The sequence below is a fragment of the Aquarana catesbeiana genome, linkage group LG05 (genome assembly GCF_042186555.1).
Source record: "Aquarana catesbeiana isolate 2022-GZ linkage group LG05, ASM4218655v1, whole genome shotgun sequence".
NCBI classification, from domain to species: domain Eukaryota; kingdom Metazoa; phylum Chordata; class Amphibia; order Anura; family Ranidae; genus Aquarana; species Aquarana catesbeiana.
In genome coordinates this window covers 154,481,035-154,505,555 of record NC_133328.1, presented here as the reverse complement: position 1 = coordinate 154,505,555, position 24,521 = coordinate 154,481,035, and the positions used below count along the sequence as shown (strand labels likewise).

Sequence of the window (24,521 nt, the reverse complement as noted above, 5' to 3'; positions counted from 1 at the left end):
GCCAAAGAGTTCAATTTTTGTTTTATCAGACCAGAGAATTTTGTTTCTCATGGTCTGAGAGTCCTTCAGGTGCCTTTTGGCAAACTCCAGGTAGACTGTGCCTTTTACTGAGAAGTGGCTTCCATCTGGCCACTCTACCATACAGGTCTGATTGGTGGAATGCTGCAGAGATGGTTGTTCTTCTTCTCCTCTCTCCACAAAGAAAGGCTGGAGCTCTGTCAGAGTGACTATTGGGTTCTTGGTCACCTACCTGACTAAGGTCCCCCCCCCCCCCCGATCACTCAGTTTGGTCGGGTGGCCCGCTTCAGGAAGAATGCTGGTGGTTCCAAACTTCTTCCATTTACGGCTGATGGAGGCCACTGTGCTCATCGGGATCTTCAATGCTGCAGACAGTTTTCTGTACCCTTCCCCAGATCTGTGCCTTGATACAATCCTGTCTCGGAGGTCTACAGACAATTCCTTGGACTTCATGGCTTGGTTTGTGCTCTGACATGCACTGGCAACTGTGGGACAGGTGGACTCCAATCAAGTTGTAGAAACATCTCAAGGATAATCAGTGGAAACAGTATGCATCTGAGCTCAATTTTGAGTGTCATGGCAAAGGCTGTGAATACATACTTACATTTTTTCATTTTTTATTTTTAATACATTTGCAAATATTTCAAACAAACTTCTTTCACGTTGTCATTATGGTGTAATGTTTGTAGAATTTTGAGGAAAATAATGAATTTAGTCCATTGCAGTTGGTAAGGTTGAAAAAGACACCAGTCCATCCAGTTCAATTTGTGTGGGTGTGTAGAAACAAACATAGGAAAAAGGCGCAACAGCCTAGTGCATTACTGTATCAAGTTGTAAAGCGTTGCGTAAACTGTTGGCGCTATATGCATCCTGTAAAATAATAATAAATAATAATATAACTGTTTATTGGATAAAAATAGATACCATAATACTCACAAAATTAACACAGGCCTAACATGAACCAATTACCACAGACGCATCACCTCCACATTGGCTGACACATTTCGAAGGACAAGCCCTCTTCCTCATAGCTAACCAAATCCCATATTCTACAAGACATATATAGTATGGTGTGGATGGGCCCAACAACACCCACCTTTAATTAGGTGGAGGGCACACAAACAATCGCTACAAAGATTAACCAGGGGGCCATCATGGACCTCAAAGCCAGATAAAAAAAAACACACTAATAGCCCACACACCCCCTGTGTGGGTGTGTGTACTTTCATGATAGAGGAAATTAGACTTCTATAACTTATATTAGTATTACCATTTTGACAGAAGGATGTACATGGCACATCTAGCATTATAATTATATCATCCTGTTATTTTAACAAGAGTTTCCATTTTTGTGTCTCTGTTGGTGAGATTTTCCCTCGCTTCCTATTCAAGTAACACGGGGGGAGGGGGGCAGGAAGTGAGAGGAAATCTCTTCTACACAGACAGTAGTGAATATAATGGTTAGAATGTCTGTCAGAATTTTATTACACTTTGTCCTCATTATGGACATTTTCCCCTAAACTTTCTTCCCAGGTAACACCACATGTGTCAGGTTATAACAGGGATACCTCTGGGCACCAGACCTTTAGAAAGGACTCATATTACACCATAGGCAAATTAAAAGTAATTGAGTGCTTTAACCATAAAGGTCAATGCCTGATGCACACCACACTTTTTGTACAGTATGTGATTTCATATACCATTTTCAGACCTACCTGCCCGCTGTTAGCAAGATCATCCACTGAAAGAGATGGATCCAGCCAGAGAGATAATCCAAAGTCACATAAACAACATGTGAGATCATTTTTAACAAGTATATTTGAGCTTTTCAAGTCTCGATGCACTATTGGGGTCTTTGGTCTTCCACATGGTGTGTGGTCACTATGTAAGTGGGCAACCCCACGAGCCAAAGAGCCACCAAGCAGTAGGAGGTCTTCCCAACTAATGATGTGTCTTGTTAAGTATTCCTGTAAATTGCCTTTAGAGTGAAAAGCAGTGATTAACCAGTATTGCTTTCCAACATCTGTTTTCCTCTCTTCAGCAGTCAAAAACTGTAAAACATTTTCATGTTTTAGGTTTATATCTGAAAAGATTTCTTTCTCCATTTTCCAAGATGCATATTCTTCATATGGAAAAATTTTGACAGCCACTGTTTCAAACTGGTCTGAAGTATTCTGTTTGAGTTTGGCTTTATAAACTTCAGCAAATCTTCCCTTTCCAACCAAGGTGTCCAATTCAATAGGAAGAAGTTCAGTGTTGTGATTTAGGTTGTTGGCACATGTCGAACTTATATCTGAACGGTCATCATCTAACATCATGGAACACTCCATATTTGGATGTTTGATACATTTTTGGTGACCGTCCCATTTCTTGTCAAACTTATTTTTTCTATGAATTCGGTAACAATAAAAAATGAAGATTACTGCAACTGCAACGACAACTGGTGGAAGAAGGCTTGCCAGTGCAACAATAGTTGTGTCAGGGCCACCAGGATTTCTGAATTCTAAAAACGAAATTAAATGTTAGGAAAAGGAATGAATAAAAATGCTTTGACATAATTCAGTATGAGATATGTTTTAGTGGCACATGAAAAAGTATAAGAAAACTTTAAAGTGAACTTATGCTCCCCTTAAAAGTTTTAAAAACAAAGTTCTGCCTAAGAGCAGACACCAGGATGTGCATGCTATTACCATTATAAGGCATACCAGTTCATCTGTGCCTCTCTGATTTATTTTCCCTTTGTTCTTGAGGTCTAATTTTCACTGACATCACTGCTAAGCTCTACTCAGTGAGTATGCCCTTTTTGGTCACTGAGGTACTCTCACTGGACCATGAAAAGGCAATTGTAAGGGCTAAGCCTTAACCTTAAGTACAGAGTGTAAAATGGGTCAATATAAACTTAAAATAAAGGTCTGGAAAGCAAAACAGTTTTGTGTACTCAACATTTGCAAAAGATGATCAGTTCTGGTGTTATTTAGAACAATAATAATGTCTATATTCCCATCACACACTTCTCTGGATAAGGCTTGGGAGTAACTGATGCTGAAACAACAACCAGTTGGAACTGGAGATACCACAGATCAAATGCACATATTCACCAGCACACCACAGATAACTGGATAACATCTGTTATGTGATCATTCTTCAATAAAGATTTTGGACATTATTTAATGATCTGTTTTGTGCTGGGGAATATGTGCATTTGATTTGATGAACTATAAGACATATTTAAAATTAGAACTGTGAGCCAAATAGTTTTTTCCAGTTTTGTATAGTAAAGTGGAGAGGGGTTTGAACTTCTGTCAAGTCTTTTCATATATTTTTAATGGTGACCACTGTCACTCACCTGAACACTGGAGAGGATACCTTTCACTGGAGATAACTGTTAAGAGGAGAGACCTCCCCTCACCTTGGGAAGATCTATACTCATTTCCTTCTATGACACTTTTCAAAACTAAAAAGTGCTTGATAGTGAACATAGAGAAGTTGCAAATTGGAAAATCTTTGTGATCATTTAGCAACTGCTGTCCCTTCTCCATAGAAATGCAATACATCTTTGACCATATACAGTTGTGCTCAAAAGTTTGCATACCCTGGCAGAAATCGTGACATTTTGGCATTGATATTGAAAATGTGACTGATCATGCCAAAAACTATCTTTAATTTAAGGATAGTAATGATATGAAGCCATTTATTATCACATAGTTTTTTTGCCTCCTTTTTAAATCATAATGATAACAGAAATCACCCAAATGTTTAATTTCCCACATCTGTGGCTTTTTAAATTTCAATTAGTGTCTGTGTATAAATAGTCAATGAGTTTGTTAGATCTCATGTGGATGCACTGAGCAGGCTAGATACTGAGGCAAAAGACCTCAGTATCTAGCCTGAAAAGAACTGTCAAAGACCTGTGTTACAAGGTAAGGGAACATTCTAAAGGTAGAAAAGGATATAGAATATATCCAAAGCCTTGAATATCCCGGTCAGTACTGTTCAATCACTTTTTAAGAAGTGGAAGATTCAGGGATCTCCTGATACCAAGACAAGGTCAGGAAGACCAAGAAAGATTACAGCCACAACTGCCAGAAGAATTGTTTGGGATACAAATAAAAACTCAAATTTAACCTCAGGAGAAATATAGGCTGCTCTGGTGTGGTTCTTTCAAGGAGAACAAAGATTGATACCAAAATGAGTTGCATGATTGAGTTGTCAGAAAGAAGCCTTTGCTGTGCCAATACCACAAAAAAGCTGAGTTACAATATTTCTGACAGCAACTTGAAATGCCTCACAGCTTCTGGCACACTGTGATGAGACCAAAATGGAGCTTAATGGTCACGGCAATAAACGCTATGTTTGGAGAAGGGTCAACAAGGCCTATTGCAACAAGAATATAATCACCACTGTGAAGCATGGTGGTGGCTCACTAATGTTTTGGGTGTGTATGTGAGCTCTAAAGGACATTCTTAGACATTGCAGTTTGACAATGACCCTAATCACAAGACCAAGTTGACCCTCCAGTTGTTACAGCAGAAAAAGGTGAAGGTTCTAGAGTGACCATCACAGTCTCCTGACTAGGGATGAGCTTCGAGTTCGAGTCGAACTCATGTTCGACTCGAACATTGGCTGTTCGCAAGTTCGTCGAACAGCGAACAATTTGGGGTGTTCGCGGCAAATTCGAATGCCGCGGAACACCCTTTAAAAGTCTATGGGAGAAATCAAAAGTGCTAATTTTAAAGGCTAATATGCAAGTTATTGTCATAAAAAGTGTTTGGGGACCCAGGTCCTGCCCCAGGGGACATGGATCAATGCAAAAAAAAGTTTTAAAAACGGCCGTTTTTTCAGGAGCAGTGATTTTAATAATGCTTAAAGTCAAACAATAAAAGTGTAATATCCCTTTAAATTTCGTACCTGGGGGGTGTCTATAGTATGCCTATAAAGGGGCGCATGTTTCCTGTGTTTAGAACAGTCTGACAGCAAAATGACATTTTGAAGGAAAAAACTCATTTAAAACTACCCGCGGCTATTGCATTGCCGACAATACACATAGAAGTTCATTGATAAAAACGGCATGGGAATTCCCCAAAGGGGAACCCCGAACCAAAATTAAAAAAAAAAAATGACGTGGGAGTCCCCCTAAATTCCATACCAGGCCCTTCAGGTCTGGTATGGATATTAAGGGGAACCCCGGCCAAAATTAAAAAAAAAAATGACGTGGGGGTTCCCCCTAAATTCAGGTCTGGTATGGATTTTAAGGGGAACCCCGCGCCAAAAAAAAAAAAAAACGGCGTGGGGTCCCCCCAAAAATCCATACCAGACCCTTATCCGAGCACGCAACCTGGCAGGCCGCAGGAAAAGAGGGGGGGACGAGAGTGCGGCCCCCCCCCTCCTGAACCGTACCAGGCCACATGCCCTCAACATTGGGAGGGTGCTTTGGGGTAGCCCCCCAAAACACCTTGTCCCCATGTTGATGAGGACAAGGGCCTCATCCCCACAACCCTGGCCGGTGGTTGTGGGGGTCTGCGGGCGGGGGGCTTATCGGAATCTGGAAGCCTCCTTTAACAAGGGGACCCCCAGATCCCGGCCCCCCCCCCTGTGTGAAATGGTAAGGGGGTACAAAAGTACCCCTACTATTTCACTAAAAAACTGTCAAAAATGTTAAAAATGACAAGAGACAGTTTTTGACAATTCCTTTATTTTAAATACTTCTTCTTTCTTCTATCTTCCTTCATCTTCTGGTTCTTCTGGCTCTTCTGGTTCTTCCTCCGGCGTTCTCGTCCAGCATCTCCTCCGCGGCGTCTTCTATCTTCTTCTCCTCGGGCCGCTCCGCACCCATGGCATGGGGGGAGGCTCCCGCTCTTCTCTTCTTCTTCATCTTCTTCTCTTCTTCTTTTCTTCTCTTCTTCATTTTCTTCTCCGGGCCGCTCCTCACACATGCTAGCATGGCGGGAGGCTCCCGCTGTGTGACGGTGCTCCTCGTCTGACAGTTCTTAAATAACGGGGGCGGGGCCACCCGGTGACCCCGCCCCCCTCTGACGCACGGTGACTTGACGGGACTTCCCTGTGACGTCACGGGGAATGCCACAGGGAAGTCCCGTCATGTCCCGTGCGTCAGAGGGGGGCGGGGTCACCGGGTGGCCCCGCCCCCCGTTATTTAAGAACTGTCAGACGAGGAGCGCCGTCACACAGCGGGAGCCTCCCTTCATGCCAGCATGGATGCGGAGCGGCCCGGAGAAGAAAATGAAGAAGAGAAGAAGAGAAGAGCGGGAGCCTCCCCCCATGCCATGGGTGCAGAGCGGCCCGAGGAGAAGAAGATAGAAGACGCCGCAGAGGAGATGCTGGACGAGAACGCCAGAGGAAGAACCAGAAGAGCCAGAAGAACCAGAAGATGAAGGAAGATAGAAGAAAGAAGAAGTATTTAAATAAAGGAATTGTCAAAAACTGTCTCTTGTCATTTTTAACATTTTTGACAGTTTTTTAGTGAAATGGTAGGGGTACAAACCCCTTACCATTTCACACAGGGGGGGGGCCGGGATCTGGGGGTCCCCTTGTTAAAGGGGGCTTCCAGATTCCGATAAGCCCCCCGCCCGCAGACCCCCACAACCACCGGCCAGGGTTGTGGGGATGAGGCCCTTGTCCTCATCAACATGGGGACAAGGTGTTTTGGGGGGTTACCCCAAAGCACCCTCCCAATGTTGAGGGCATGTGGCCTGGTACGGTTCAGGAGGGGGGGGGGCGCACTCTCGTCCCCCCCTCTTTTCCTGCGGCCTGCCAGGTTGCGTGCTCGGATAAGGGTCTGGTATGGATCTTTGGGGGGACCCCACGCCATTTTTTTTTTTTTTTTTTTTTGGCACGGGGTTACCCTTAAAATCCATACCAGACCTGAAGGGCCTGGTATGGAATTTAAGGGGACTCCCACGTCATTTTTTTTTTTTAATTTTGGTTCGGGGTTCCTCTTTGGGGAATTCCCATGCCGTTTTTATCAATGAACTTCTATGTGTATTGTCGGCAATGCAATAGCCGCGGGTAGTTTTAAATGAGTTTTTTCCTTCAAAATGTCATTTTGCTGTCAGACTGTTCTAAACACAGGAAACATGCGCCCCTTTAAAGGCATACTATAGACACCCCTCAGGTACGAAATTTAAAGGGATATTACACTTTTATTGTTTGACTTTAAGCATTATTAAAATCACTGCTCCTGAAAAAACGGCCGTTTTTAAAACTTTTTTTTGCATTGATCCATGTCCCCTGGGGCAGGACCCAGGTCCCCAAACACTTTTTATGACAATAACTTGCATATTAGCCTTTAAAATTAGCACTTTTGATTATTCATGTTCGTGTCCCATAGACTTTAACGGTGTTCGCGTGTTCGAACAAACTTTTTTCCTGTTCGCATGTTCTGGTGCGAACCGAACAGGGGGGTGTTCGGCTCAACCCTACTCCTGACCTTAAAGTGGTGTTCCGGTCGAAATTACACTTTTTAAATAAAAATACCCCTATAATACATAAGCTTAATGTGTTCTAGTAAAGTTAGTCTGTAAACGAAGGTCCGTTTTGTTAGGTTATTACAGCATTTTGAAAGTTTATAAACTAGCAGCAAACTGTGGCCATCTTAAGTGTGGGCATCTGAAGTCAGACTGTATTTCTTCCTGGATTTCAGCCTTGCAGATCTCGCAAATGCTCAGTGCTGTCAGAGGAAGTTGCCACCCCTTATCTATGCAAACGTCCCCTCCTCCCTCCAGGAACCAGTAAATATACTGCATGTACAAGGAATATTATTCAAGAAATATATTATATATATATCTTGTTATATATTTATCTTGTTCTGTGTGTATATATATATATATATATATATATATATATATATATATATATATAAATATATATATATATATATATATATATATATATATATATATATATATATATAAAAATATATATATATATATAAATATATATATATATATATATATATATATATATATATATATATATATATATATATATATATATATATACACATATATACACACATATACACACACACATATCTACACTCAGCGGGTACTTTTTTCTGTACAGCTTTTCATTGAAAAAAAAAATATCAGCAACACAATTCATTTATGCATCTAGATGTATTGAAGACGACTTTATGAAGTTCAAACTGCGCATATTAATGTTGAAAAATAGGGTTTGTGATTTGGTGTTATATGTGCCCCAGCACATCGCATCGCCCCCTGCCAAATTGCATCGCCCCCAGCAAATCGCATTACCCCAGCACATCGCATCGCCCCCACCAAATCACATCGCATCGCCCCCAGTAAATCGCATTGCCCCAGCACATCGCATTGCCCCCAGCACATCGAATCGCATCACCGGCAGCACATCGAATCGCATCGCCCAAAGCACATTGCATCACCCCAACACATCGAATCGCATCAGCACATCGAATCGCAATGCACCCCAGCGCATCGAATCACATTGCCCCAGCACATCGAATCGTATCTCCCCCAGCACATCGAATCGCATCACCCCCAGCACATCGAATTGCATTGCCCAAAGCACATTGCATCACCCCCAACACATCGAATCGCATCAGCACATTGAATCGCAACGCCCCCAGCACATCGAATCGCATCGCCCCAGCACATCGAATCGCATCGCCCCCAGCACATTGTATCACCCCCAGCACATCAAATCGCATCGCCCAAAGCACATTGCATCACCTCCAACACATCAAATCGCATCAGCACATCGATTCGCAATGCCCTCAGCACATTGAATCGCATCTCCCAGCACACTGAATTGCATCGCCCCCAGCACATTGCATCACCCCCAGCACATCGAATCGCATCGTCCAAAGCACATTGCATCACCCCCAACACATCGAATCAGCACATCGAATTGCATCTCCCCAAGACATTGAATTGCATCATCCCCGGCACATCGAATCGCATCACCCAAAGCACAGTGCATCACCCTCAACACATCGAATCGCATCAGCACATTGAATCGCAACGCCCCCAGCACATTGAATTGCATTGCCCCAGCACATCAAATCGCGTCTCCCCCAGCACATTGAATCGCATCACCCCAGCACATTGCATTACCCCCAGCACATCGAATCGCATCACCCAAAGCACATTGCATCACCCCCAACACATTGAATCGAATCAGCACATCGAATTACAACGCCCCCAGCACATCGAATTGCGTCTCTCCAGCACATTGAATTGCATCACCCCCGGCACATCGAATCGCGTCGCCCAAAGCACATTGCATCACCCCCAACACATCGAATCGCATCAGCACATCGAATCACAGCGCCCCCCAGCACATCGAATCGCATCTCCCCAAGCAGATGGAATCGCATCGCCCCCAGCACATTGCATTACCCCCAGCACATCAAATCGCATCGCCCAAAGCACATTGCATCACCCCCAGCACGTCGCCAAAAGCACATTGCATCACCCCCAACACATCGAGAGGCATCAGCACAAAGCACATTGCATCACGCCAACACATTGAATCACATCAGCACATCGAATCGCAATGCCCCAGCACATAGGATCACATCGCTCCAGCACATCGAATCGCATTGCCCCAGCACATTGCATCACCCCCAGCACATCGAATCAACCCCAACACATCGAATCGCATCAGCACCTCGGATCGCAAAGCCCTCAGCACATCGAATCGCATCGCCCCAGTACATCGAATCTCATCTCCCCCAGCACATCGAATCATCCCCAGCACATTGCATCACCCTCAGCACATCAAATCACATCGCCCAAAGCACATTGCATCACCCCCAACACATCGCATCAGCACATCGAACCGCATTGCCCCAGCACATCGCATAGAAACAAATCGCTCCCAGCACATCACATAGCATCAGCACATTGGGGTGGGGTGGGATGGGGTGTAATGAGGTGGGGTGGGATGGGATGAAGTGGGATGGGGTGGGATGAGGTGGGGTGGGATGGGATGGGGTGGGATGAGGTGGGGTGGGATGGGATGGGGTGGGATGGGATGAGGTGGGGTGGGGTGGGGTGGGATGGGATGAGGTGGGGTGGGGGGGGTGGGATGGGATGAGGTGGGATGGGATGAGGTGGGGTGGGGTGGGATGGGATAGGATGGGATGAGGTGGGCTGGGGTTGGTGTGTGTGGAAGTCCTGCAGATCTCACTCATGGCCAATAGAGCACACAGTAAGTGTCCCTGCCCCAACCCCTGTATCCACCTGTTACTGTGTGTGTGTTGTAACTTGCAACAAAGGCTAACAATGGGGTGGGGTGGGATGGGGTGCCTGGTTGCCCTTGTGTAAAATGGTTCCGGGTATCGCCTTGCATTGCGTCATTTCCGGTTTTGAAATAATGCGATGCTACGGCCCAGCCTACATCTATTGCCTTCTGGGATTGATGAGAAACATCTCCCAGGAGGCATAGCGGACGGGGGATGACGCGCTCAGGCCGCGGCCGGAACCAGGAAGTGAAGAAGAAGATGAACAATAGTGAACAGTGAGTTTAAAAAAAAAAATTTTATATGCCAAATGTGTTTAAAGCACACCATCGAGTACCACTGCCCCCTGTCTATCCCACTAAGCACCAATGCCCCTCTACCACCACTGAGCACCACTGCCTCCCTACTATTGTTGCCTACACAAAAGCACCCTTCATACAATGGTTTTCAAGATATCTGTGCGCAATCACTAACATAAAATATATAGGACCAAGTTTGTATGGCTTAACAATATACATTCAACTACTGAACACACTAGAAATATAATGGACCATAAATAATATTTTGAATAAGACCGTTATTCTGTTTATCATTTCTTGAAATCTGTTTGCTGCCCCTTCAAGCATTCATATTTGTATAGTGTTGACATATTATGCAATCAATCCAATTTAATTTTAAAAATGAAAAACTAGAACATGCAGCAAGTAGTGCTAGTCATTAGCTAATGTTTGCAGTCTGGAGTTAATGTAAGCTTGCTGCCAGGATAAATGTGAGGTAAGTGATATTTATACAGTGTATTATTTAGCTGTCTGCAGGAACTGAGCATTGGCTTGCTGAAATTGTCTTAATTGCTGAGCACATAAAGAAAACATCATGTCTGACACAGAAAGTCCATTTGCTTCTCTCCTGCTTATAACAAGGAAAGCTGTCCAAATCTCTGTTTTCATTTACAGGCGGTCCCCTAGTTACAAACATCCGACTTACAAAGGACTCCTACTTACAAACGGAGGGAGACAACAGGAAGAGAGAGGAAATCTACCCCTAGGAAGGGAAATTCACTCCTGTAAGTGTTATCATGGGAAAAAGGTGGGCGGCACAGTGGTGTAGTGGTTAGCACTCTCGCCTAGCAGTAAGAAGGGTCACTGGTTCGAATCCCAACCACGACACTACCTGCTTGGAGTTTGCATGTTCTCCCTGTGCCTGCGTGGGTTTCCTCCGGGTACTCCGGTTTCCTCCCACACTCCAAAGACATGCTGGTAGGTTAATTAGATCCTGTCTAAAATTGTCCCTAGTATGTATGAATGTGAGTTAGGGACCTTAGATTGTAAGCTCCTTGAGGGTAGGGACTGATGTGAATGTACAATGTATATGTAAAGCGCTGCGTAAATTGACGGCGCTATATAAGTACCTGAAATAAATAAATAAATAAATAAAAGGTGTCTCCATTGATGCTTTATCACCAAGGCTTGTTTCCACAATAAGCCAAAATTTTCAAAATCCAATTGTCATTGGGACAGAAAGTGAGGTGAAATCTTCTGAACAGGGGCACAGACAGCAAAACAAACATTACAGGGGTATTAACTCTTCCTGCATTAACTGCATCCAAGGCTGTGTAATGGGAATTCAGCTGGATGCATAGCCATCCCTACTGCTTGACACCAACCAAGAGATGAGGAACACCTACTCTGGGTGTCCAGGCCTAGACACAGCTGTGCTTCAAGCTGGATTCTCAGGAACCACAATCCATCTGCACTTTAAAAGCCAGTTTCTCTCCTTGCTGCTTTTCAGAGCTCAGAATCTTTGTCTGTTAGAGCCCAAAAGTGTCAGGCAGTTTTCAGTACAGCATCCAGCATCAGAAGGACCCCGCTCTCTTCTGCCCTGTGTCACTCATGCTGCTGAACAGCTTCAGTTGAGACAACATGAATTATGTACTAAGTCCCCCATAAATGTATCAATGCCTCCACTGGGCACCAATTACCCCCTGACCACCCCACTGAGCACCAATGTTCCCTGTCCACCATACTGAGCCCAACTAACCCTCTCCCCTCTGCTCCCCTTCCTCTACTGAACACCAATGCCCCCCTTGTCCACCCCACTGAGCACCACTCCTTCCTCTCTTCTACCTCTGAACACAAAAGCCCCCCTCCCCTCACTAAGAACCATTGCCCCCCTCTTCCCCCTGCCAAAAACAACTGCCCCCCTGTCAACCTCACTGAACACTAATGCCCCCTGTCTTGTAACCTCATTGAGTACCACTGCCCCCGTCCATCCCATAAGCAGAAGTGCCTCTTGTCCACCCCACTGAGTGTCACTGCCCCCCACTCACCCCACTGACATCATCACCCCCCCACCCACCTCAATGAGCACCACTGCCCCCCTTGTCCCCCGCACTAAGCATTAATGATCGCTGCCCATATGCTGAAATCTTAGGCAACAATAAGTTTTCTAGGCTTTTAATGAGTCGGACCAATTTCTGTTATCTGGCTCTTGCATGTTTCCCTGCAATCCATAGTGGTGTTCAAAGAGGTAATAGCACTAATACATGGCAAGATCTGCAGTCAAACAAGCATCTTAGGAACCTCCTACATATAGGTTTAATTAACTGTTGGCCGAAGTTAAACCTTTGAAGCCTCCATGGTTTTCCCTATGTCTATAAGCTTTTTTTGTTCTTTTACATGTCAGTGTCTATGTTTTTTAGTTTCAATATTTTAAGATAGCTTTTGAATAGGCTGAATGTAACAGAGATAAAATATATAAATTACATACCGTATTTATCGGCGTATAACACACGCACGGCGTATAACACAAAACGGGAATTTTGAGGAAAACACTTTTTGAGGAAAAAGACTTACATTTAAATGCCCATCAAAGCAGCCTTATCAGTGTCCATCTGCATGCTTGTCCAGTGTCATTTGCAGCCTTTGCAGCCTTTGCAGCCCTGCCAGTGTCATTTGCAGCCTTGCCAGTGTCATTTGCAGCCTTATCAGTATCCATCTGCAGCCTTATCAGTGTCCATCTGCAGCCTTGCAGCCTTGTCAGTGTCCATCTGCAAGCCTTGCATCCTTGTCAGTGTCCATCTGCAGCCTTGTCAGTGACATTTGCAGCCTTGCCTAGGCTGCAGTTAAACTGTAGCGACTTGTCAGTGTCACTGCAGTTTGAAAATGGCGCCGCCGGCACCGAGATACACAGAGCCGGTCCTCGGCTCTTCTCGGCTCCTCTCGTAGTCCCGCCCAATTATGGACATAACACAGGTCCAATGGCAGGACTGGGCGTGACTGTGAGCGGAGCCGAGCGCCGCCCATATACATACATAGCCGAGTATACTCGGCTAGGCTCGGCTAGCTCCGCTCACAGTCACGCCCAGTCCCTGTGTTATGTCCATCATAGGGCGGGACTGGGCGTGACTGTGAGCGGAACTAGCCGAGTACACTCGGCTATGTATGTATATCGGCGGCCGGCACTCGCTCCGCTCACAATCAGCGGGGGAACGGCGGGGATCGCCGTATAACACGCACACGCGATTTTCCCCTCATTTTAAGAGGAAAAAAGTGCGTGTTATACACCGATAAATACGGTATTTATACCTTACCAGATAGACTGCAATTAAATTAAAATGTAGATAATAATGTTACATTTCTATACCCTTTCTATTTTAGCTATCGAAATGTCCAAAAATGATGGCATGCAAGTTTTCAATATAGCTGATTTACACATGATATCACAAAAACATTTATCAGCAGAAAGAATCTCCAGCTGAGTTCATCATAAATCGATTATTTCTAGAGCAAAATCTTCTCTATTTTTAGAAAGGACTGATCTACTGAAATTGCCTGCTCTGTTGCGTACTATGCATAAAAAGAATGTGTCGGGGGGAGGAGGCGGAGTCGCCGGCGACAGACATGTCCAGCTGAAGCTCCACATCTCCCGGGACTCCTCGGCTGATAAAGACACCCGCAAGGCATCGTAAACTGAAAATAATCTTAAGCCTCCTCAGTGATCTTGGGATAAATAAAATGGTCTTTGGTGCCGCCCGAGGTAAAAATAAACTAAAGAGTACCAAGGATACACAGTCAAGAGGCCCCTGTAAAATGGCACAGCCTCCTTCCTCACACACAGGCACATCTTGTGCTGCTAAGCAACTGAAGTTACCTCAGGATGCCTATAATGACTCTGTGAATACAGCGCCGCCTCACAAGAAAAACAAACAGATTCCATACATCCAAATATTTTTAAACAATTAGAAAAAAGTTACAGAAAGCCTTAAAGCAGACCTCAGGCTATAAAACTGAAAGTCTCACAAAAGAAATCCGTGAGTTAGGCCAGCGCATTTCTGACCTAGAAATCAGAGTGGATGACATGGAAACGAACGTACTGTCCCATCTTTAATGAATTAGAGTCTCTTAAGGAAGAAAACCTTATTCTGCAAACGCACTTAGAGGACTTTGAAAATAGAGCACGTCGATCAAATCTTCGTATACGAGGAATACCTGAGGCTATTGTTCATTCTACTATGACCGCACTTTTCCAAGAACTACTACCGTCAATCCTGGTCGATCGTTTGGAGATGGATAGGATTCACAGAGCTTTAACACCATGCAAACAAGAAGGCCCCCCTCGTGATATTATTGCGAAATGCCACTTCTATCGCACCAAAGAACAACTCATGGCTGCAGCTAGAGGAAAATATTCCCTCATCTTTCAAGATCATCCTTATCAGCTTTTTGCTGACCTTTCTCCAATTACTGTGGCTAAACAACATGCACTGAAACCCTTACTTCATAATCTACAGTAACACCAGATCCCTTTTCAATGGGGATTCCCATTTTCTATCCACTTTACCTATCAAGGTGTCAAACATTTCCGTAGATCCTCAGATGAACTACAAAACACTTTACAAGAACTACATCTTATCGAAAGATCTTGAACTAGCCCTCGTCGACGCACAACATCCAGCTCCCCTCAAGAATCCTCCAAATCTGAAAAAGAGGCCGACAAAATTCCGCTAAGAGAAGTCGATTCAATTCTCCTGATATAGATCCTGTAGACACAATGGACTGAATGACTTATACTCCTCATCTTGAAGCGTATTCAATCTTAAGGCTTTGCCTTTCTTTGGTCACTAAGTAATTTACCACCTTCAGTATAATCTGACTAAACCTATTTAAAATAATACTGTTCTATTAAGTTTTGAACTCCCCCCTTTTAACCCCCACAACCTCAGATAAACATATTTTATATTTTATCTATTTACCCCCTTTCTCCCCCCCCCCCTATTGAAATTAAATTAGCAATTATCTCTTAAACCAAAAAATGTCCAGGCCCAGATGGCTTCTCTGCCCTATACTATAAGAAATTCTCTCATATTCTTGCTCCAATGTTAACAGACGCATTTAATTCTCTTCTTAATGATCAAACCTTTCGCCCCGAAACATTAACAGTTATAATTTCATTGATCCCCAAACCTCAGTCAGACGATACATCTTGTTCTAACTATAGACCCATATCATTACTCAAACTTGACATTAAGTTACTAGCAAAAGTCTTAGCGACCCACTTAAATAGTGTAATAGGTTCTTTAATAAATAAAGACCAGGTTGGCTTTATCCCACAGGGCCAAGCAGCAGATAATGTATGCAGGGCCACTTTACTAATTCAAGCAGCTAAATCATGACAAATACCCATCTGTCTCTTATCTTTAGATATCAAAAAAGCATTTGATACAGTTTCGTGGCATTACCTACATTTTGTCCTGCAGTGTTGGGGATTTGGTTCTCATTTTCTTAGCTGGGTCTCCTCATTATACAAAAATCCCAAAGCTTATGTTAAATATGCTGGATATAAATCAAACCTATTTGAAATCTGTAGGGGTACGCGTCAGGGATGTCCACTTTCCCCACTCTTATTTGCCCTACTTATTGAACCTCTTGCTCACTCAATCTGTACTGACCCCACTATTAAAGGTCTAGATTTAGCTGGTCACCAACATAAACTTTGCCTATTTGTTGATAAAATCTTAATCTTTATGTCATCCCCTCATATTTCTGCTCCTAATCTTCTAAGTAAACATGATCACTTTGCCCACGTATCTGGTCTAATTATTAACTCTCAAAAATCTATAGCCTTAAATATATCTTTACCTCCTCATATTTTACAACAAGCGCAAACATCCCTCCCTTTCTCTTGGTCCCCTTCACGCCTTCTTCACCTTCACCTAGTGTAATAGGTTCTTTAATAAATATAGAACCCAACCCAAACCCAATCTTTCTGACATTTTCATTGTCAATTATCCTTGAATTTTGCGTCAAATATCTAATCTTCTGACACAATGGTCCTCTCTACCATTATCTTGGATAGGTAAAATTAACGTAATAAAGATGGCTATACTGCCCAAAATTCTTAATCTTTTACGAGTTTTACCTATCCCTGTTCCAGCATACTTTCTCAGAATACAACGTAAGGCATTAACTTTCGTTTGGGGCTCCTTGAAACCCCCTCTGCCCAAACACACTCTTTCCCTTCCAAAGCCCCAAGGGGGACTAGGGTTTCCTAATTTTACCACCTATTACCATGCAGCTCAATTAGCCCATATCCCTAAATATCACGCAAAAGGTGAAATACCGCTTTGGGTTGCGCTGGAATCAATAGATTGCGACCCACTTTCAATAACCAACCTCGTATGGTCTCGTATGGTCTATTTCCTTCTCAAATAACCCTATAACAAAACATACACTAGCCATTTGGGACAAATTTAAAATAGTAAATGAACTACAATCTCCCCATATACCTCTTTTATCATTTCTTAAAAATCCACTTTTCTATCCTGCTTGGTCTTCCCCTAAATCTTTTAAAGCATGGACCTCCACTAATTTAACTCAACTCTGTGAAATAGCATCCTCTACTTCATTCAAAACTTTCCCTGACTTATGTGAAAGTCAAAAACTTCCTAATTCAGAGCTCTTTCGATATCTTCGGATTAAAAAATTTGTATACCCTATATACAAGGAAGAATTCATTTAGATAAATCAACGTGCTATGAAAATATATGTAAACGTTACCCACACACTAAGGGACTTATTTCAACTCTTTACACTCATCTTACTACTAAACCCAACTCAGACCCACCATCATATGTGGCTAAGTGGGAGATGGATCTTGGGTTTTCGTTGGAAGCAGCCGATTGGGATAAGATTTGAATTACAACTAAGTCATCCTCACAAAACATAGCTGCCTTATAGACCAATTACAAAGTACTCACACGGTGGTATTTGGTCCCTGCCAGAATTGCGAAATATGCTCCAAATTATTCCCCATCTTGTTTTCATGGCTGTGGTGATCTTGGATCACATCTTCATACTTGGTGGGATTGCCCCGTAGCAAAAAAATTCTGGAAAGATGCATTATGATTTCAACACTGTTTGAAATCTCTATCAATCCTGATCCTACAATAGCACTTTTAAACATAAAACCGGCCACTCTCTCCAACTGCCAATTAAAACTCCTATTACAGATCACTACAGCCGCATAACAAACAATTACCAAACTGTTCTTAATAATTGCTGAAACTAAAAATAGAGTCAATCAAGCAATGAACCTTGCCAAAACAGAGGCTATAACTCAAGATAAAATATCCAACTTTGAGAATGTATGGAATCCCTGGGTGACTCACTTTTTGCCTTCCAATTTTGGTGCTTCCCGACTAAGACCTTGGAAATCTTGATTTATACTTCCATTCTCTACATTCATGGTATGTGTTTATTACCATGTACTACCCCAGGAACCCCTTCTACCTCTCATTTTTTTCTTCCCTATCTATGTTTTCTCCTACCTACTTTTTCTTTTTATCTTCTTTCTCTCGTCTACTTTTTCCTCCTATTCTCTCCCTCCTCTTTCAATTTAATCTTTATATAGTTCTGGTAGCAGAACATTTATTTCCTTGGTTATCATTATACCAATTGTAAATAGTTCCAATATGTAGCATAAGATTTTAGATTCTATAATAAATTATTTATTTTTTTATTTTTTATTTAACCTCCCTGGCGGTATTCCCGAGTCTGGCTCGGGGTGGATTTTACATACCAAAAGTGGTATCCCCGAGCCAGACTCGGGCTTGCATCGAAGGATCCAGGAAGAGATTACTTACCTTGTCCCCTGGTTCCTGCGATGTCTCCCCGCTGTGATCGGCGAGCCGCTGTGTCTCGCTCGATTCACAGTGCCGAGCTCCGTTCCCTGCGAGCGTTGCGACGCACGGGGACGGAGTTCGGCGGTAAATTCAAAAGTGAAACACATAGTATAGATACAGCATACTGTAATCTTACAGATTACAGTACTGTATCAAATAACTACACATCCCCTTTGTCCCTAGTGGTCTGCCCAGTGTCCTGCATGCAGTTTTATATATATAAAACTGTTCTTTCTGCCAGGAAACTGGAGATTGTCCATAGCAACCAAAACTGTCTCTTTACATCAAAAGTGGTTTTAGACCAGCTAGAAAAAAGCGATAATAAATTATAATCACTTGCAGAATTGAGCGATAGTGATTTGTGGGGAGATCCGTCATCAAACACTAAAAGTAATAAAAGCTAAAATTCTGCAACTGTGCAAATTTCAGTGTTTTTGATTTGATTACATTATTATATAATTTTTATTATTATTATATTATTATGTGTTTTAATTATTTATAGTTATTTATTATATTATAATTTTTTATTTCGTTTTTCAAACTTTATCATACCCGGGATGTCTACTAGACTCTTGTTTGTACAGATTTAAGTGAACTATTCCTAAGAATTACAGGCCTACAATATAAAACGCTAAATTTCTGTGCAAAATAATTGTACCGCTTTCAGCACCTAAAATCTGAAATAATCATACCGCCAGGGAGGTTAACCACTTAAGGACCAGCCTCGTTTTGGAATTTAGGTGTTTACATGTTTAAAACAGTTTTTTTTGCTAGAAAATTACTTAGAACCCCCAAACATTATATATATTTTTTGTAACACCCTAGAGAATAAAATGGCGGTCATTGCAATACTTTTTTTCACACCGTATTTGCGCAGCGGCCTTACAAGCGCGCTTTTTTTTGGAGATAATTAACTTTTTTGAATAAAAAAATAAGACAACAATAAAGTTAGCCCAATTTTTTTTATATTGTGAAAGATAATGTTGCGCCGAATAAATTGATACCCAACATGTCATACTTCAAAATTGCCCCCGCTCGTGGAATGGTGTCAAACATTTACCCTCAAAAATCTCCATAGGCGACGTTTAAAAAATTCTACAGGTTGCATGTTTGGCGTTACAGAGGAGGTCTAGGACTAGAATTATTGCTCTCGCTCTAACGATTGTGGCGATACCTCACATGTGTGGTTTGACCACCGTTTTCCTATGCGGGCGCTACTCACGTATGCGTTCGCTTCTGCGCGCGAGCTCGTCGGGACGGGGGGTTTAAAAACATTTTTTTTATTTTTCTTATTTATTTTATATGATTTTATTTATTTTTACACTGTTTAAAAAAAAAATGTGTCACTTTTATTCCTATTACAAGGAATGTAATGAAAAAAGCATAACAGGTCCTCTTAAATATGAGATCTGGGGTCAAAAATACCTCGGATCTCATATTTACACTAAAATTCAATAAAAAAAAAAAAAAAAAAAAAGTAATTTAAAAAAATGACACTGAAAAAAATGTGCCTTTAAGACGTATGGGCGGAAGTGACGTTTTGACCTCGTTTCCTCCCTGCAATGTCATGGAGACGAGTGGGCGCCATCTTCCCCTCACTCGTCTCCATGTACAGCAAGGGGACAGATGCGATCGCCTCCGCCGCTACCGATGGCTCCGGTAAGCAGCGGAGGGCACCGCCGGATCACGGCGGGATAACCACCACCGATAAAAGTGATCTCGCGGCGCAAAGACCACTTTTATCCGAAAGCCGACCGCCGCATGAAAACGAGGATACCGGGGTTATGGCAGCTAGCTGCTGCCATACCAACGATATCCGCCGCCAAACTTAGGATGTACATCGGCGTGCGGCGGATGGCAAGTGGTTAAAAACTATACTCTTGATAATAATTAAGACTTTTTTTTGTATCTGAGGTCATCTTATATTAACCTGGTCTAAGTTGATTTTATCTTCTCTTATATAATGTATGACGCAATCTTTTGAGTAGTTAGAGCCTTGCTAAAAAGTTTTAGTTAAACTACTTTTAGTTTATGTTGGAACTACAACTCAATAATATTACCATATATGATCTTTTCTTTTGCTGCCACCATATGTACATATGTATACTAATTGTTAAAATTCAATAAACAAATTTGACTAGGAAAAAGAATGTACTGAGTACTGGTAGCATGCTCATTAAAAGAATATCTACAATTATATCTACAATATTGACATTTTCTCTTTTTACTAGTTACACATTTTCCCAAGCGAGTAAGGTCTTGAGCTGAAGAAGACCGACGACCCCCCCACTCTCTTCTCTTTTAAGTTTCTATTACAAGCAGGGAGACAAAAATGCTTTGCAGGATCCTAAGAAAAAAAATAAATACACATTTTTTTAACTGCAAAAAAAGTGCATTCATTACTATGATAATTTTTTTAACAAAAGTGAACGTATCCTTTCAGACAGGAGTCATACACACATATCTCCCTTTTCCTACCTATTCAACCAAATATAGAGTGTTCCAGGAGGCCTCTCAATCATACCTTATACCAGGCAAACAGTTCTGTAGATATTCTCCTCCCTATTCTTTCAGGATTCCAACAATCACTCGTCTCTGAATATTTCTATAATTATAGATTTCAATGTCTGTGAAGGTTCTCATTTATCTAGATCATGTTATAGCTAGTAGCACTTAGTCCCATTGACATGTTTTAGATGAATGTGACTATTACTAGCTATAGATTCCACTATGCTGCAGAAAATTTCAGAGAAAAAAAATGGCATTTAATATTTTTCCCATCAGGGGATAGTGGGTGCAATGTCAGACACTTACTCAATCTTTATTGCCCTTACCTCTGTATGGGTTTTCTGTTTGAAAGCTGGAGGAAGTGTGAATGGATTATGAGGGCGCTCATCAGTGCCTTTGCAGTCTATTGGGAACTACAAGCCATCTACCATGGTGGGAGGGGGAAAATGAGAAAAGGTTTGTGTTCTTTGTAATTTATCATAACTGATGCCATATGTTAGGTCTTCAGAGTTGTGTTGTCATGTCAAAGAGTTAGGTAAGAGCATACTATATTTTTGGCACATCAAAAGTTAGTTTTCTGTACTTTAAACATGTCTGAAGGAATAAAACGTGGAAATGTGCATTAATTACAAAGTTGTACTAAACATGTTTTTATTTTTTTTATTTTGCTGTGACATACTCTAAATAGTGTACAGAGTTGACTAAGGCTGAGAATTCTAAAGGAGACCTAACCTGCTTACAAGTACTTTTAAAGTGATACTAAAGTCTTGTTTTTTTTTTAGTTAAACATGTCATAGTTTTCTGCCCTGTGTAATGGTTTTGCACCGAGCAGCCCAGATCCCCCTCTTCTTGGGTCCCTCTTCGGCGCTCCTGGCCCCTTCCTTTCTGTTGAGTGCCCCCACAGCAAGCAGCTTGCTATGGGGCACCCAAGCCGAGCCACAGCTCCCTGTGTCCATTCTGACACGGAGCTGTGGCCCGGCCCTGCCCCCTTTCTCTCCTCATTGGCTGACTGACTTTGAATGACAGCAGCGAGAGCTAATGGCGCTGCTCTACCATCTCAGCCAATGAGGAGCGGAGTCCCGAGCAGCCAAGATACTCCTGTAACATTGCTGGATCTAGATGGGCTCAGGTAAGTATTATGGAGGCTGTGGGGGGGCTGCTGCACACAGAAGGCTTTACACTAGATTTTCAAATGAATGTTTGTATAAATATTCAATGACTGGACTAATGTTTTTCAAAAGTACTTCAACATTTTGTTTGCTTTTAACATTCAATTTTGAAATTGGTCATTGAAGAAAAATTTTCCATCCTTCTCCTTTGAATTTTTTTGTCACTGTCGAAAACGAACGTTGATTTAACCTCAGTAAAAATCAGAAAATCGAACAAACATTTTTGAAATGAAAAGTTTCAAACAAAATTCCACTAGTGTATGGCTAATTTTAGACAAACCAGGCCTCATCAAAAATTAAAAATTTCAGATCGCCAGTTGTGGTCTCAACTGAGACCCAAGTCACACTGGGGATTCAGTCACTGGTTACACCTCCAGGTGGCATAGTCAACAAGGGGACAGAGAAACAACCTGCTGGTTCAGCTAGAGAGGGAATTACACAGAGTGGACTGATATTTGAAAAGAAAGAAGAACTAGCTGTATATTTCAAAGTTCTCACACACGCATATATTTTCATATGTGATATTCTTTTCCAAGAAGATGCTAAGCAAAGATTGGTAATCTACTAGTTCAACACTTGTACTCTTTTTAATGTGTTTACAAGTATTTGTATGATTTATTTTATGTTAGCTGCATTGCTTTAACCACTTCAGCCCCGGAAGAATTTACCCCCTTCCTGACCAGAGCACTTCTTGCGATTCGTCACTGCGTCGCCTTAACTGACAATTGCGCGGTCGTGCAACATTGTACACAAACAAAATTGACATTCTTTTTTTTGGTGGTATTTGATTGCCTCTGCGGTTTTTATTTTTTGCGCTATAAACAAAAAAAGAGCTACCATTAAGAAAAAGAAGCAATATTTTTTACTTTTTGCTATAACAAATATCCCCCAAAAATATATATAAAAAACATTTTTTTTACCTCAGTTTAGGCTGATCTCTATTCTTTTACATATTTTTGGTAAAAAAAAAAAAAAAAAAAATCGCAATAAGCATATATTGATTGGTTTGTGCAAAATGTATAGCGTCTAAAAAATAGGGGATAGTTTTATGGCATTTTTATTATTGTTGTTTTTTTTATTAGTAATGGCAGCTATCTGCGATTTTTATCGGGACTGTGACATTATGGCGGACACATCGGACATTTTTTACACTATTTTGGGACCATTGTCATTTTAATAGCAATCTGTGCTATAAAAATGCATTGATTACTGTGTAAATGACACTGGCAGTGAAGGGGTTAACCACTAGGGGGCAGTGAAGGGGTTAAGTGTGTCCCAGGGAGTGATTCTAACTGTGAGGGGGCTGGACTTCAACACACAGGACAGTGATCACAGCTCTCGATGACAGAGAGCTGTGATCACTGTCCTGTCACTAGGCAGAACGGGGAAATGCTTTGTTTACAAAAGCATCTCCCCGTTCTTCCTCTCCGTGACACGATTGCGGGCACCCAGCGGACACTGAGTCCGCGGGACCCGCGGTCACAGTCACGCGCTCGCGACACTGCTTCTTAAAGGGGACGTACCTGTATGTCCTTTTGCCTGCCAGTGCCATTCTGCCGATGTACATCGGTGTGCGCTGGTTGGCGAGTGGTTAAGCTAAACAGTTGAGATATATTAAGAAAACAATCAAAGCAGAGTTCTTCTGTTTATTAAAAGTCAGCAGCTACAAAAAGTGTAGCTGCAGACTTTTAATAAACACACACTCACCTGTCCCATGGTCCAGCGATGCGGCCACCTGAAGCCTTGGTTATCTCCCTTTCCTCTCCGCTGACATCACAAGTGTAAGCACCTGGCTGTGACAGCTTGCGGCTTCACAGCCGGGTGTGCACTGTGCATGTGCGAGTCGCTAAGGGCGTCCTGAATGGTTGAGCAATCTTCTGGGACCTGTGACGTGTCTCAAAAGATTGCTGGGGGGGAGGGGGAGAAGTGGAGTCTCCTAGGCGGTGCGAGCAGAATTTGGAGCTGGGTACCTGTCAAAACTAGGTACACCCCCCCCCCCCCAAAAAAAATTACATGCCAAATGTGGCATGTCAGGGGGTTAGAAGTCCTTAAAGTGGAAGTCCTACTTTTGGATGGAACTCCGCTTTAATTTAGTTATGTATAATTAAAATACTTTATGGCATGTACTTTTAAATGCAACCAGAGTAAGTGTCCAAATGTATCTTTGATATCAGTTACCTGCAATACAGAAGCATTCCTATTGGAAGAGGGAGTGCCAGCTCTAGCAAACATCCATGCTCTGCTGCTTTGTAAATACGCTGCCATTGAAGATGCTGAGAGGAGGAGAGTGACAGTGCTACTGCTCCTTGCTCTGTTGGCAGGCTGGAGATATGATCTTGACTAAATTATACTGTAGTCATACCTCTCAACTTTTTGAAATGGGAATGAGTGACACCTATTAGCAAAAGTA

The 24,521-nt window shown here is 42.3% G+C and overlaps 1 protein-coding gene across 1 annotated transcript in view; it reads right to left on the bottom strand.

The window, feature by feature from the left end:
• TGFBR2 (transforming growth factor beta receptor 2) overlaps window positions 1-24,521 on the bottom strand; it is a 134,672-nt gene that overhangs the window by 24,319 nt on the left and 85,832 nt on the right. Inside the window, exon 7 of the mRNA XM_073630282.1 lies at window positions 1,734-2,521. Coding sequence (XP_073486383.1) covers window positions 1,734-2,521 — 788 coding nt within the window. The remainder of the gene's footprint in view (window positions 1-1,733; window positions 2,522-24,521) is intronic.